At 37.8% G+C, this 14,241-nt stretch overlaps 2 protein-coding genes across 2 annotated transcripts in view; both read right to left on the bottom strand.

Annotated features, from left to right (window-relative positions):
- Positions 1 to 2,137: 2,137 nt before the first annotated feature.
- LOC137172246 (paired box protein Pax-6-like) lies at positions 2,138 to 5,856 on the bottom strand. The gene is made up of 3 exons (XM_067576555.1): positions 5,786 to 5,856; positions 4,157 to 4,289; positions 2,138 to 4,069 (listed from the first exon to the last, which is right to left on the bottom strand). The coding sequence occupies exons 1-3, from the start codon at positions 5,852 to 5,854 to the stop codon at positions 3,969 to 3,971; spliced, it is 303 nt and encodes a 100-aa protein (XP_067432656.1). The 5' UTR covers positions 5,855 to 5,856; the 3' UTR covers positions 2,138 to 3,968.
- A 745-nt stretch (positions 5,857 to 6,601) lies between these two features.
- Positions 6,602 to 14,241, bottom strand: part of LOC137172200 (matrix metalloproteinase-25-like) — a 29,501-nt gene continuing 21,861 nt past the window's right edge. The window contains exons 12-18 of the mRNA XM_067576497.1: positions 13,588 to 13,892; positions 13,207 to 13,386; positions 11,838 to 11,922; positions 11,487 to 11,569; positions 11,154 to 11,306; positions 10,368 to 10,658; positions 6,602 to 9,285 (exon numbers count right to left, since the gene is read on the bottom strand). Of these exons, the coding sequence (XP_067432598.1) occupies positions 9,041 to 9,285; positions 10,368 to 10,658; positions 11,154 to 11,306; positions 11,487 to 11,569; positions 11,838 to 11,922; positions 13,207 to 13,386; positions 13,588 to 13,892 (1,342 nt within the window). The 3' untranslated portion in view covers positions 6,602 to 9,040. The remainder of the gene's footprint in view (positions 9,286 to 10,367; positions 10,659 to 11,153; positions 11,307 to 11,486; positions 11,570 to 11,837; positions 11,923 to 13,206; positions 13,387 to 13,587; positions 13,893 to 14,241) is intronic.

Raw genomic sequence — 14,241 nt, 5'->3', positions numbered from 1 at the left:
TACTAGCTGACATGAAAGAACAATGACAACTTGCCCAGTTGAAACAAATTCCTGAAGGCCTATATCTACTCTGTTTACTGGCAGATTATTTAAGCCTATACCACCTAATTCGCATTTTCCTTTTTGCGACATTTCAAAAGTTCACTTAAAATGATCTTGTGAATGGAAACACGGCTGGTGAAATATTTTATCCGACAGGTGCATTTCAACAAGTTGGATGTAAAATCCAGATTTAGATCCAGAGGATCTAATTTTCTTTAGAAATTAGCTCAAATACAGATACAAGTTTTCAAATCCAGTTTAAAATTAGGCTGCAGATTGTCTGCCAATATACAAAAAGAAAAATCCATTTCACATTGAGTCATATAATCATTATGGCAGTATTAGTTTAAAATGTTACTCTTAAAGTGCACTCAACTAAAAAATGATATTTCAATTATATTTAATTTTACTTTTGGCACCTACAGTATTGTCATTTTAATATTGGGACTTCCATATTTGTCATCATGAAAAAAAAAAATTGCAACAGTGGAAAAAAATATAGCTTGCTAGTTCTCATTTTCAACAAGAGCCAGTTAGCCAGTGTTACTTGTAATACATTTGAAGGAAATTGATGATGCTGCATTAAGCTGGAGTGCACTGGCATCTCACATAGCATCATAGAATCCATTATGTATGTGTCCTCTCTGCAAAGCATCACTGGCATTATCTTTCCCTCTCCCTCCTTGCCTCCATCCCTCCCTCCCTCCATCCCTCCCCATCTTCCTCCTCTCCCATCTTTAATTCCTGTCTATCCTCCAGGGTCCCAGTGAGTCATGCCATTAGCACAAAATGCTGTCCTGCTAGTGGTTGGCCAGTTTCCGTCATGTCCACTTCATGACGCTGCACCAGTTGAAAACATATACATCTATTAACTGCTCAGCATTTAGTTGTGGTGATTATGATGAATGCCCCATTTATGCTGCTGTCCTTTTTAAAGGCGTGTGAGTGTTGGTTTGAATGTTGTACTCCTCCGCACTGACCCTCACATACATCTGTGGCCTGCTCCAGAAAGTGGGTTTAATAAACTCTGGACCTAACCATGAAATCTGAGTTGACTAGACAAGAGATGAGAAACACTGAACCTTTTTTCAGAGCTTTTTCTGCAGCTAAAAACAATACTGATGAGAACTTTGAGAGTGAACCAAAACAGTCAAGTTAAGGAACGAAAAACCAAAACAATGAGCTGAAAGATGCTAAAATGTCTAATCCTGTCTGTTTTTTTATGTTATTATACTTTCCCAGTTACCATGACAATAACGATGATTTTTTTTTTAAAGAAGTTTAAAAGGAATTTAATTGACACCAAACATTTTTCACACAGATTGTCATATTGGATAAAAAGCATGTTATTGGTGTAACAGTGATGGTTTTGTAAAATCACATACTGTAACCATCATCCTTGTAAGTATTTTTTTCATACTATCATCTATGTTGAATTATTAACCTTTTTCTTTAGGCACCAGCTACGACTACGAGTATTGACATGGAACAGGACTCTGTGCCAGTAATACACAGGCTGTTGGTCCGGACTGGTTTTCTGTGCCGATAGTAATTTGTTCTATTGGTGTGTAAACACAATTTTAACAGGAGGGGAACATTATTCGAGGGGGGAACAGACTTCGACACAACAACAGACCTCTTGTAAACCACTAACTGGACACTTTTTATCATCACGTTATGCATTTTAGTGCTGTTAAATGGCATTTATTGTTTATTATTTATTATATATTATATTTTTTACTGGACATTTTGACCGTCATGTCGGGGATTTTACTGCTTTAACCCAAACCATGATCTTTCTCTAATCCTAACCAAGTGGTTTTTGTACCTAAACCATTTTAACCCAAGCCATGGGAGGGATTGGCATATCGCCTGCAAGCAAAAACGTTCCTCCATTTTGAAACAATTTGAATTTGATCACGTGATCAATCAATACCAATGTGCATGCGTATTAATTCTGTACCAACAATAAACAGACTATTGACATGGAGGAATCCATACCAATAGCCACTTCCTTTTCTTTAACCTCGAACCACACTGACGTTGGTGAGTAAAATGTAATATGACATCACAAATGACGACCTTTGAGTTTATATTTATTACACACAGTTTTATTTTCATTAAAGGGATCCAAGGCCTTCACAAAAGGGTTGACTCTTGGTAGCTATACAGTACTAACACAGCACACACAACAACAGAAACAACACAGAGGACTTATGTGAACAAGTGAAAAGACAAATAAATAAGAGTTGAAAGACATTTCATATGAGATTAAACTGAGATGCATCAACAAAACCAATAGTCAGAGGAAAGTGAGCAGAGGTTCAAACCCTGCAGAGTACAGTAATGTTTTTGTACAATACTTGATTCATTTCTCTAAGTAGCTGATTGTCTGGCGGCTTATTTCGGTCATGCACAGTTGATAATATCGCTGCTGCTACTGTATGGACAGTGTTGCGATAATTTCACAGTTTTTCCTCTACTGTACCTCCGGCTTTGATTGTCAGTATCTGAAGTGCTTGCAGGCAGCCTCTTTTCGTTTGGTGTGTAATGATGCATGATTGTCACTGGCCTTCATTAACGATGTACAAAATCACTGCTGATTTGGTTGATAATGAGTACTAAGCCCAAAAAAGGATGTCTCAGATGGAATTGCTTTTGTCTTTTGATATATCAGATAAAAAGGAAGTCCTTGTATATCTAAAACAGAAATGATATTGAATTGCTTTACTGTAATTTTTGGTAAATACCTGTAAATCTGTAATATGTGTATGTTTAGCCTATAGTGTCAGACAGATCTGATATGGTGCATCCTTAATGATGTATTTTGACAAAGGATATTTGTGCTTTGAGGATGATTTGAGTCCATGACGTGCTACATTCTTCCCCCCAATAACATCTGACAATATTCCGCAGTTATCTTCATCATACACAGATGTCTGTACAAAAATATGCAGTATCAGTCTCAGTGTAATGTTGCTGGCAGGATAGGCAGGATTTACACTTTTTTTTAATGGTAAATTTTTGGTTTTAGTAAAAGTGATTGCCATAAGCAAGTCTAAAATCTTCACAGTAGTTTACAGCCTCACACAGCTTATGCTCAGGGAACAAGCTTTCTATCACAATATCATCGAGCTGCTCAAGTAACAAGAAACTGTGGTTACACTTCACAATACAGACATTTTGCTGGCATTTACTTAGTACCATTGAATCATTTAATGTGTGGTAAAAACTTCAAGGCTACAGTTTATAAAGCTGCCTTTAGATGGACTTAAACAGTGGGACATGTTCAGGTTTATCAGCTGAGAGCAAGTAATAACTTCAGGGCAAACCTTTGGATGTGTCTGTAATCCAAACTTCAAAGCAGTCCAAGCCACCATTATGAATACAACTTTTTATTTTTAGAGGTTTAGACAAGTGAGTCAAAAAGGTAGCTATCAAGTCTGGTATCACTTTTTGAAATCCTGTTAACACTGAAAAAATCTGATTTATTCATATGCTTTTTAGACTGTTTTAAGTAAAAGCCAAAAGGTTGAAGGGTCAGTGTAACATACTGCATCTACAGGCAGTCTAACCTAAACCCTGACTTTAGCCTGATCCTAATCCTGACTCTATTTTAATCCTAAACACATCTCAAACTGATCCTAATTCTCATCATGACCTCAGCCCTATCCCTATCTGAAACACGCTATCTGAAAAAAAACAAAAACCTGATAATACTAAGCAAATACCAGTATGATTAGAGTACTGTCAAATGCAACCAAAGCTGCTCTTGACTGAATTTGTAAACATTTAATGCATATCGGGGTCTGCAATTTATCTAGGCCCCTCTATACGTAGCTCAGTCCTGTGCTTCCTTAAAACCCATGTGCCCCCTTGTTTTCCTTCTTCTTTTGTTATGCTGGCTGGCAGCAATTGTCTGTTGTTCACTGTAATCTGGCCCAATACTGACCCAGGTTCTGACTCATGCTCTGCTGCTCACTTCCTGGAACCTGCACCGGCACTGAGACGCCGGGTGATATGAGCCCTGGTTGGGAGAAGAAAGACAGAGTCAGTTAAGTCAGTCTGCAGCTGAATTTACCACAAACCCACAATCTACCAGAGAAACACTCACCGGTGTTAGAGTTGGCTGAGGACGGAGTCTGCAGATGAGGGGAGGAGTACGCTGATGAGTCAAAGCTGCGTGGGGCAGAGGGGGATGGTGGTAACATGCAGGAGTAGGAGGAGGCTGACTGTGGAGGAATAGACTGAGGGTGGACAGGTGGAGTGGAGGAACGAAGGAGAGGAAAGATGTAGATTAGTAACACACATAAAATACTATATTATCATTATTATCATAGAAAAACTCTTCTGAAGTTGTATACAGTCATTATGATCACTGTATAATGCTCAGTACACCATGTTGAACACCAGAAGCAGCATGATGTGTGGTATCGTCAGCATGGTTTCAGTTTAACCACATGGAGGTGCTAGAGCAGTGTGGTGTGGTATCAGTGTGACACCGCAAGACGATGAGCAGCCCATATTCTCTCTATTACATTTGCAAAATTAAAATCTTTTATTTATTTATTTTTTGCTTCATTAATACTTTTATGTTGTTATTAAGTACATATGACATTTGTTTTCGTGTGGACCCCTGGAAGACCAGCAGCTACTTTGTAGTGGCTAATGTGGAATAACTAACACAAGAAACAAAAATGTGCATATTTTCATGCTGCTGTTGAGACAATTTGAAATAATTTGGTGGAATGGAATGGATGGAAACAATGCAGATGATAAGTGCTGAGTGTTCTTCCCTCATAAAGTAAAAATATCTGTGTTTCTGGTGACCTAAACTTTTTTTCAGATCTTGATAAAGCAGCTTTTCAACTGCTGCTTCTGCTAAAAGTGTCTCCAGTTCGTGTAGAATCCTGTAAATCATTTAGCTTTCAAATTGATTTAGTTACTTTATCAATCACCCTCATTCAGTGGTTATATTGACACTGCAGATTTTTTGCATTCAGCCCACAGTGTAGATTAAACACTAAGACCGATCTAACTGATAAGACAGCTGAGAAATCTGTTTGATAAACAAAAGACAGTGTTGTAGATAGTCACAAAACAAGGGTGCTTCTCCAGTTTCTGATACTGGGTGCTCTGCCTAAAAACATACAAGCAATCCTGAAGAAGCAGAAAGGCCTCACCCCATCAAAAACTATTTAGCGAGTCTTGGGGTGTTTAATTTCAGTTACCAACAAAAAGCCTTTGAGTTGACAATCAAATGGATTGTGTCGCTTTTTTGCTTCTTCAAGAAAATCAGCATCATTTTTTTAAATCACTGTTTAATTCACATATTTTCACTCTTCTTCTCTGAGTTACATTTAGGTAACCTTGTTTTATTATCATAATTATTATTATTGCAGTTATGTACTTATGTATTATTATTATTATGTAAATTACAGCATGACATTTGTTATTGTGAATACTATTAATGTTAGTTATCTGGATGACAACTTGCACAACAACAATATTAAGAATTTCAATAATAATAATAATAAATTGTGTAATTATTATTAATGTTAGAAGTTGCTGTTGTAGAAGTAGTATTAATATCTGCAGTTATCCATTTACATAGTTATGATCAATATCATATTTTTAGACCCTTGAGATAAAGGAGCTAAAAATCAGGTTCTGCTCCGCGACGATGACCCGCTCTGCTAAAGTTTGGAAGGTGCTGATGAATGATGAATGATGAATGTCCAACCTGGACTCCAGATGAGAAAACTGACAGGGAGCTGTAGCTGGGCAGGGACGACTCAGCCTGACTCAACATGGACCCTGGAGAGAGAGAGAGAGAGAGAGAGAGAGAGAGAGAGAGAGAGAGAGAGAGAGAGAGAGAGAGAGAGAGAGAGAGAGAGAGAGAGAGACACACACACACACACACACAGAAACCTTTGGCCCCCACACTTCTGTAATGAATTTGACGCCCCTGCATTTAATACCATCAATTCCTGTTTGCTCCTTAAAAAATAAAATAAGGTAAAGTAAGGCTTTTAATTTTAGGAAAATAGAACATATGTATGAAAGCCATAAAGGAAAAGTTTGTAAGTATTATGTATTTATGGTTCAACACTCAAAAACTCACCTCATCTCCCTTGATGGGACTGTGTGGACGTTGTCAGTTTTGATTGGTAACAAAAGTAACAACAATACAATACAACTCATCAATTTTGATTAAAATGTTGCTAAATCTTGCTTGGTACACAGATATTTAGGTATGTGACATCATCTTTTCCTAAAGGGCTCATGCCCACATAAAACCAGTGACAAGAGCTCAGACTTTCATTGTTTGCTCGCCCAAATGACACAGTATTGATACTTTGTGTGTTCATCATTTTCATCAGTGTTTTTAAAAATAACTTGACTTTCTGGACTTTCTCTCATTCTAGGTTTGACATGTTAGTGTTAAGCTATGGAAAATCAAAGCTGACAAAAACAAAAACATGAGACAATTGTATGTGTATTTTCAAATGTATTTTGATATTTGTTCATACAACCCTTGTTCAAAAGAGAACAGTAGTTTCCAATAACCTATTTTTATGTGCCTTTGAAGTATTGCATTAAAAATGCTTAATGGAAACGCCAAAATTCGAAAAAACTTCCTCAATTTCACAAAAATGTTTTTATGCTCACTTGCGGTGGATTTTGGAAATGTCGAAAAAGAGTTTATGTGCAAAATGGGTTATGGAAACACATTTGTTGAATAAATAATGATGTAGCGAACATTTAACTCACATGACTGATCAGCTGTTTCTGCTCTTGGCATCTTCCGATGTCTCCAGATAGCATGAAGCATGGCCAATCCTAGCTGACATGAAAGAACAATGACAACTTGCCCAGTTGAAACAAATTCCTGAAGGCCTATATCTACTCTGTTTACTGGTAGATTATTTAAGCCTATACCACCATCTACTGATGAAACTATGTGTTGCGTAGCCTAGTTTATTCGCTTCAAACCAGTTGATGGAAACGCACCTAATTCGCATTTTCTTGACTTGACTTGATGCCTGTCAGGATGCAATTGTTCCTCATTGCGCTTTTGCCAAGCACAATCGTTTGACCTTGACAGATAAACTGTCCCATTTACACTGTACCGAAACATTTTCCACTTCAGGAACTGAATAAATATTCCTGTGCAAACTTCCTTGTATATCTTGAATGTGCTATGAATTATAGATTCAATGGTTAACTAGATGTATTATTAATGAAGTGTTCCAAGTTAAAAAGAAAAGATGAAGGCCTTTTGGAGAGGTTTGCATAAATCAAGGTAGAGTATGCACCTGTGCATCAGTCTTCTTTATTTACTAAGGACTTAATTTTACATGTGATTTAAAAGGCTTTACATGTAATCTGATTTTGATTTTGAGTTATCAGAGTTGACAGTTGTCATATCTGAAGGGAGTCTGAACCAACATGTGAAGCAAGAATGAGGAAAAATGCACACTGGTTCATCTGGCTAAACGACAATCAGACATTCTTATCATTGTGCTTTACTTCCACTATATAAAAGACTTGTTGTCACTGAGAAAAGCATGTCAAAGCCCAGGAGGGGTGTTCCTAATTAACATACAAATCAGTTGTCCAGGCTGAGACATAGGGAACCGTTACTGGAGAATGACAAGCATGTGCTCGTCACATATCATGTGAGCCACAAGTATTCATCATTTAAGTGCATAGCAAGAATACAGTTTCAGCCTGGAGGAGGTGAGATCAAGAGATAATTTTCTAAACTAAAGATGTTAGTCAAGAACAAAAGATACAACACAAAAAAGAAACTAATATGAAGATTTTAATTTGTGACATTTTAATGATATTTTCTAGCATTGGCTTGGAAATTGATCTATTTGTTGATTTCTTGCTTAACTACCTCTGGCCTGACCTGAGAAAAATATGACATGCCAATCAAAATCCCTAAACTCCATTAACTTACAGCAAAGAATGATTTATGTAACAGTGAAGTAGGGTAACAAAGGTTATTTTAGAGACGATGTCGAGTTGCCCTGCAGATGGATCTGTAGGAGGAATCGTCACCGAACTGCATTACATCTGCAAAGCTTAGCTCCACTTAAAAAGCAGCTCCATTTCAAAAGCATTACAGTGGACAGATGGACCCAATAGTTAAAAACGTGCCCCCAGCAAATTTGAATAATCACATAAAAAATAAAATGGTCATGTTTAACAGTTTAAAAGTTGGTATAAAAGAACTATAACTTTGGAAAATAAAGCTCAAATGTATAAAATACTGTCAAGCATGAACTTTTCATTCATTATTAAACAAAAGGGTATTTTTACACTGTGATCATTCCTATGTCCATGTTTTGAAATTGTCCTTATTTCCTCTCAAAATGTATTTACACATATAACAACCAGCATAAAACTCAAAAATATAAAAAAGGGGCAACAGTAAACCTCCTGGCCCTTCTGAGCTAGTCTACAGTTTTTATTTACTTTTTAAGCATAGTCTGTTTTGTACATAAACAAATCTCTGAATTCTAAGAAATGAGCTTTGATAAAGGCATTGCCAGACTATTGCACTTTAGTATGTTTGTGTTGCCTGTTGGGATACTTACTGTCCAAACATACAGTAAGGTGGTTGTATAAGGCTTCATTTTGAGAGAGTAGCCAGAGTGCTGGATTTCAGTGTTGAATTTCCATACATTCTCCTATACAGGCTGCCTGTAATCCAATACTTACTCTAGAAAAAGGAGGGCTGTAACTCTAGCAGGGTGAAGGGAAGACAGTGAGTAATATGTTCTGATAAGGCAACATATTTACAGTAACATATGAAGTATTTAACCCTAGCTTTTCATAACACCAGTATGTAATTTGAAGCCAGCTTTTGGGTTGTGATAAATGCAGATGTTAAGAACCTTTATTATGCTCCAGTGGAATGAGAGCACAAGTACAAAAACACCCTCTTGGTTTGAACAGACATCAGACAAATCTCAAACTCAGGTTTCTATTTTCTATTAAACTCATTGATTACCAATAAAAAAGAGATCAGGACAAGCCAGCTGCTCCTTAATGGAGATGGAGATGATCCCTTTATGTCGCAGATGCAATCCTTTGGGGTTCGAGGATTGACTGGAGGAGCTGGACATTCGAGCCAGTCTTCACCGGTAGATTTAGGAGAAACATGATCTACGTTCAGTCCTCCGTTCTTCAGCTTCACGTACAGTGTGTCCTTGAAGAAGTAGGTGTCTCCTAAAGAGCAGCAGCAGCAGTGTTATTCTCATCCTTCTGTCTTTTTCATCACATATTGAATAAAACATTAGCCTGTTTATTTACCAGAATAGAAATTCAATTCAATTCAATTTATTTATTTATTTTTTATTATTATATTATTTCATTATTTTATTATTAGATGTTCTAGTTTATAAAAGTACATTCTACTTTATTACTCCACTAGAGGGAACTATTGGACTTTTTACGTCATTACATTTGATCTGACAGTTATAGTTAAAACTTCCAAGTTATATTTCATTCAAAACATCTAATTAGTTTATGACAAATGATACACTGTAGATTAAACCCCAAATTAAAATGCTGCTGCATGTTAATGTATCAATAATAATACAATAATATAATAAATACAACAATATAACACCCTGAAGGGGATATTAGGTATAATGAGTTCTTTTAGTTTTGGTACTGCTAGTACATTTAGCTGATAATACTTACATTGTGGTATTGCCCCTTTTAAAGCTGGAGAGCAGGACTTTTATCTCCCCCCTCTGGCAGTGAGAGTAAAGGGGGGCGCTTGGGGTCGCATGCTATATATGTATATATATATATATACACACACACACACATATATATATATATATATATATATATATATATATATATATATATATATATATACATATACACACACATATATACATATATACATATATATACATATATATACACACATATATACATATATATACATATATATATATACATATATATATATCATTTGATATCATTTGATATTTATTTGATGTGGCCATTTTCTGTGCAAATATAGAACTTGTCCTCTATTTGCTCAGGACGCTCATGGTTTTTAAAGTTGACTGCATAGCAAGGTAATATTCCAGCCAGATAGTAGACTTATGGTGTTTGAACATCTTATCTTGACATAGATCAGTTGTTTGCTGTTGCTTTCATGCCTTTCAGCTGCTTGCGCGTGTCTGTTGAAAAATGTCATCACCCTAAAATAAGCTTCTCTATGGCCTTGTTTATTTATCTAGTGATGGTGTCAGAAACTTATCACATATTTATCCACAAAACAATATTACCTTTCCAGCTGATGACGTCATCTATGGGGGAGGGTACTCCTTCCCAGAGGCTGATGTTCCGTGGGTAGTCTGGCTCCAGCTGTCGGGTCACCTTTTCATTTTTACGGCTCTCGTCGAACCTCCAAAACTCATCACCGCTGAACAGGTAGGTCTTGCCGTTATGGGCCGAGATGAAGGCTCCATCCACCCTGTTCACTGGTACCCCACTCTTTGTCCTCATTCCCCATTCAGACAGGGGCTGTGGGTAACCGTTCATGGCCACCGTGTCCTTGAAGACCCAGTACTGAGATCCTGACAGACATAAGAAAGTAAGAGAGAAAGTATTTCATAATTTGCTTGTGCAAGTTAGACTGAAATAGAAGTTTGTAATGTTCACTCATTTTTATCATGAACAACTGATGGTTAACAGGTTAAGTATAAAAAGTAATAACTTGTTTATTGTAGATCTTTATTTTGATTTATTTAATTTATTTTTACTAAAGAGGCCTCATACAATCATGTCTCCTATTGGATTGAGTCTTTGTTTTTTGGTCTGGATTTTTTATTCTTTCTGTTCAAATCAAATCAAATCAAATCAAATCAAATCAAATCAAATCAAATCAAATCAAATCAAATCAAATCAAATTTTATCTGTGTTTCTGCTGACGGTTTTATTAGTCCGATGACACTCTAGTGTTCAAATCCACTGCCTTCAAAATAACATCCAAGAACCAAGACTCAAAACTGTGATCGCCAAACTTAGATTCAAACCACAGCCGTGCAGAAGCACAGGATTTTGCTTCTCACCGATGAAGAAGATGATACGACTGTCACTCTTCCTCTCATACACAGCATCGATCTTGTTTGTTCCTGGAGGAAGGCCGATCCAGAAGTTTTTGATCTGAGCCGGATTTAAGGAGACCAAAGACCCGTCTTGCTTGGTCCTCCAGAAGTGAGCACCTTTCCAGGAAAAGACAGTGAACATGACACCAACATGTGTGACTGTACACTCCATAGATCACATATAAAATACCAGCAAATTCTGAATATCTTTAAGCAATTCAGACAATTACAATTATTTTGGAGTCTAAGGATTCCCACATTGATCTGTTTTGAGCATCCCAGATAGTTTTTCCTTACCTTTAAAAAAGAAGACCTCTCCCCTGATATTGGCCACTGCGTCAAAACCTCCCTGACAGCGCTCGAGGAATGAGGGGTCATACCTGGGACAGCAGAAGTTTAGCCAAAAATTAGTTGAAATTGTATTTTCGTAGTATGTAGTATGATAGAGATTCACCAGAGGGTGCAACAAGACCAAACTGTCACAGTGAGGATCGATCAGAAGACTTTTATCAGCATCCACTGGTCTTAAATTACTCATCACTCATTTGCCCATCCTAAACTGAGTGCCTCAATGTGATATTGATAGTTTGTATTGTCTAGATGGATGTGCAGTACCTTTATCACCCTGCTTGCTCTGGCTCAACTTACTCCTTTGTTGGTCTTGGCGGAGGTGGACTCGGCAGGCGTGGGAGGTCAGGATCAACACCACCTGGTGGCCCGCCGTCCTTCGCACCTGCAACGGAAAGGTGACAGCAGATAACGTTGGAGAGGTGGTGAAAGCCGATGACAGCACAAATTTTGCAAGCAACCCACATTCTTCTCAGTAGCCAGAGGAGTTTGACACACAGGATGCAAACACACAATGTTCCTTTTTTAAGACAGGCAAGCTGCACGGTTGCATGAGTGCACTTTCACATACATATCAGAGAGCAGGTTTTGCCTCTTCATTTGGTTTTATGAACATCTGTATCCTTTGTGGAATGTTTTATTAAGCTATAAAACAATACACTTGCAATGGAAAATAAAGATTTTTTTTTTTAACTTATTAAATAAGCTCATCACATAAACCAACCAAACAATCAGAAACATTTCCTACTAGTTTATGGCCACGACTTCTCCATTTTTGAGGATATTACAGGGTCAGGGCCTATCATAAATCACTAGCAGTTAAAATGAACAGTTACTATTTTATTTTATAGCTCAATTAATCAAGTAATATGAGAATTCTGGACAGGATAAACTGGTAAAAAATGATTCAAGGAGATTTCTGGGACCGGGGATTTCAATGTCGGTCTGTCGCTCCGTCTGCCAGTCCACCACATTGATCCAGACTAAAATATCTCAACAACGACTGGATGGATTGCCATGAAATTTGGTTCCATACATTCATGTTCCCTAGAAGATGAAACCTACAGACTTTGGTGGTCCCCTGACTTTTCAAGTCAAAATTTGACTTTGTTCATTACTTTGTTGCATGACTTAAGTCCTGCAAAACTATGTTCAAGTTAAGAAATGTTAGCATGCTACTAGAGCACAGTAAACATTGTAGAGCATTGTAAACCTGGTAAATATTACCTGCTAAACATCAGCATGTTAGTATAGTCACTGTTAGCATTTAGCTCAAAGCACCACTGTGTCTACTAGAAGTACAGCCTTACAGGGCCGCTAGCATGGCTGTAGACTCTTTGTCTTGTTTCCCTGCATTTCATAAACTTGCAAGTCTACTTGCCCATTTTAATATGTTCCTTGTGGGAGGTTTCATGTCAGTGATGTAATTTACCAGAATAAAACCACTGCAATGTAATGGACGGCCGCCAAAATATCCAGTAAGCCATTTTAAGTCCCAAAGAACAGTTTATGGTTGCCCTCCTGTTCCTCAAGTTTCATGTTTCAATCTTTAAGACAGACATTAAAAACATACAACACATACTATAAGTTGGATCTAATAAATGTCATAGACATCAGTTTGAGATGTACTCTATGATTCAAAATGCAGTTAGTTCGACTGGTCACTGACCGTAAAGCTGCTGGATGGCCTGTCTGTCGTCCTGGGCCAGCTTGAATTGGGGAATGTCTTCCACAGGACCCTGGTAGTACGGCCTCATGATGGATGGGTCAGAGGAAGAATGGCCCAGGCCCAGCGCATGGCCGAACTCGTGCACTGCGACTGTGAACAAGTCTGTGCTTCCGCTGTCACCTGAGGAAATGTGAAGTAAAAGTGTTACTGGGCCACATAAACAACTAAATTGGGGTTTTAATGGTACTCAATATGCAGATGTATTTTCTGCTTTTCTGACTTTTAAAACCAGTTCATTAGATGAGGACTGTTTTCTTTTTTGATTACTACAGATCACTCTCCAGCCATCATCTATCCACCATGATTTCAATCAGTAAATACCTCCATAGCTCCATATCTCATCATCATCAAAGTGTGTGTCACCCGACACCTCATCCCTCCCAGGGAAAAAGGCGTGGGCCAGGGTGCCACCCTGCCCGTCAAAAGGGTACCCATCGTCATGCAGCAAGCGGGAAAAAGACACTCTGATGTCCCCTCCAGCTGCAGCCCCGCTGTTGTCACTCGGCAGCCGACGGAAACTCAAGGGGGCCACGTCACTCCAGGCTTTGAAGGCGTGAGTCAGGATGGTGTCCACCAAATTGTCAGGCAAGGTGGGTGAGATGGAAGGCGATGGATAGCTGTGGACACTGCAAACAGGAATACAATTTGTATTAAAACAAAGTTGTATTTAAATTCATAACACAGGATCAAAAGTTTATCTACAGTAGATTGTGTCTTTCAAAGAATTTTGGTATATTTTGGATATGGATATTTTGGTTTACAGGAGCCTTGCTACTTTTCCAGCTTAACCCAAAGTTTGAGGATATGTCTGGTGATATTCTATATCTTTATTTGAATTTTAAATTCTCTGATTTCATGATTGTGCCCCCTGGTCAGCTTTACATACAGACGGGTGACAAATTTAAGGAAAAACCGGTGCAGGTCTGAATGCTTGACCCCTACAGTGAGGGGATCTGGTGGCTCTGTTATGCTTTT

This window comes from Thunnus thynnus, chromosome 20 (assembly GCF_963924715.1).
Source record: "Thunnus thynnus chromosome 20, fThuThy2.1, whole genome shotgun sequence".
Taxonomy (NCBI): Eukaryota; Metazoa; Chordata; class Actinopteri; order Scombriformes; family Scombridae; genus Thunnus; species Thunnus thynnus.
This window is presented reverse-complemented; position numbering and strand designations above follow the sequence as displayed.

Coding starts and splice junctions, on each gene's coding strand:
- LOC137172246 (XM_067576555.1), bottom strand. CDS start 5,854: ATGTTGAGTCAGGCTGAGTCGTCCCTGCCCAGCTACAGCTCCCTGTCA. Junction 4,290..5,785: donor TTTTCTCATCTGGAGTCCAG/GTTGGACATTCA, acceptor GTCCACCCTCAG/TCTATTCCTCCACAGTCAGC. Junction 4,070..4,156: donor CTCAGCCAACTCTAACACCG/GTGAGTGTTTCT, acceptor TCTCCCAACCAG/GGCTCATATCACCCGGCGTC.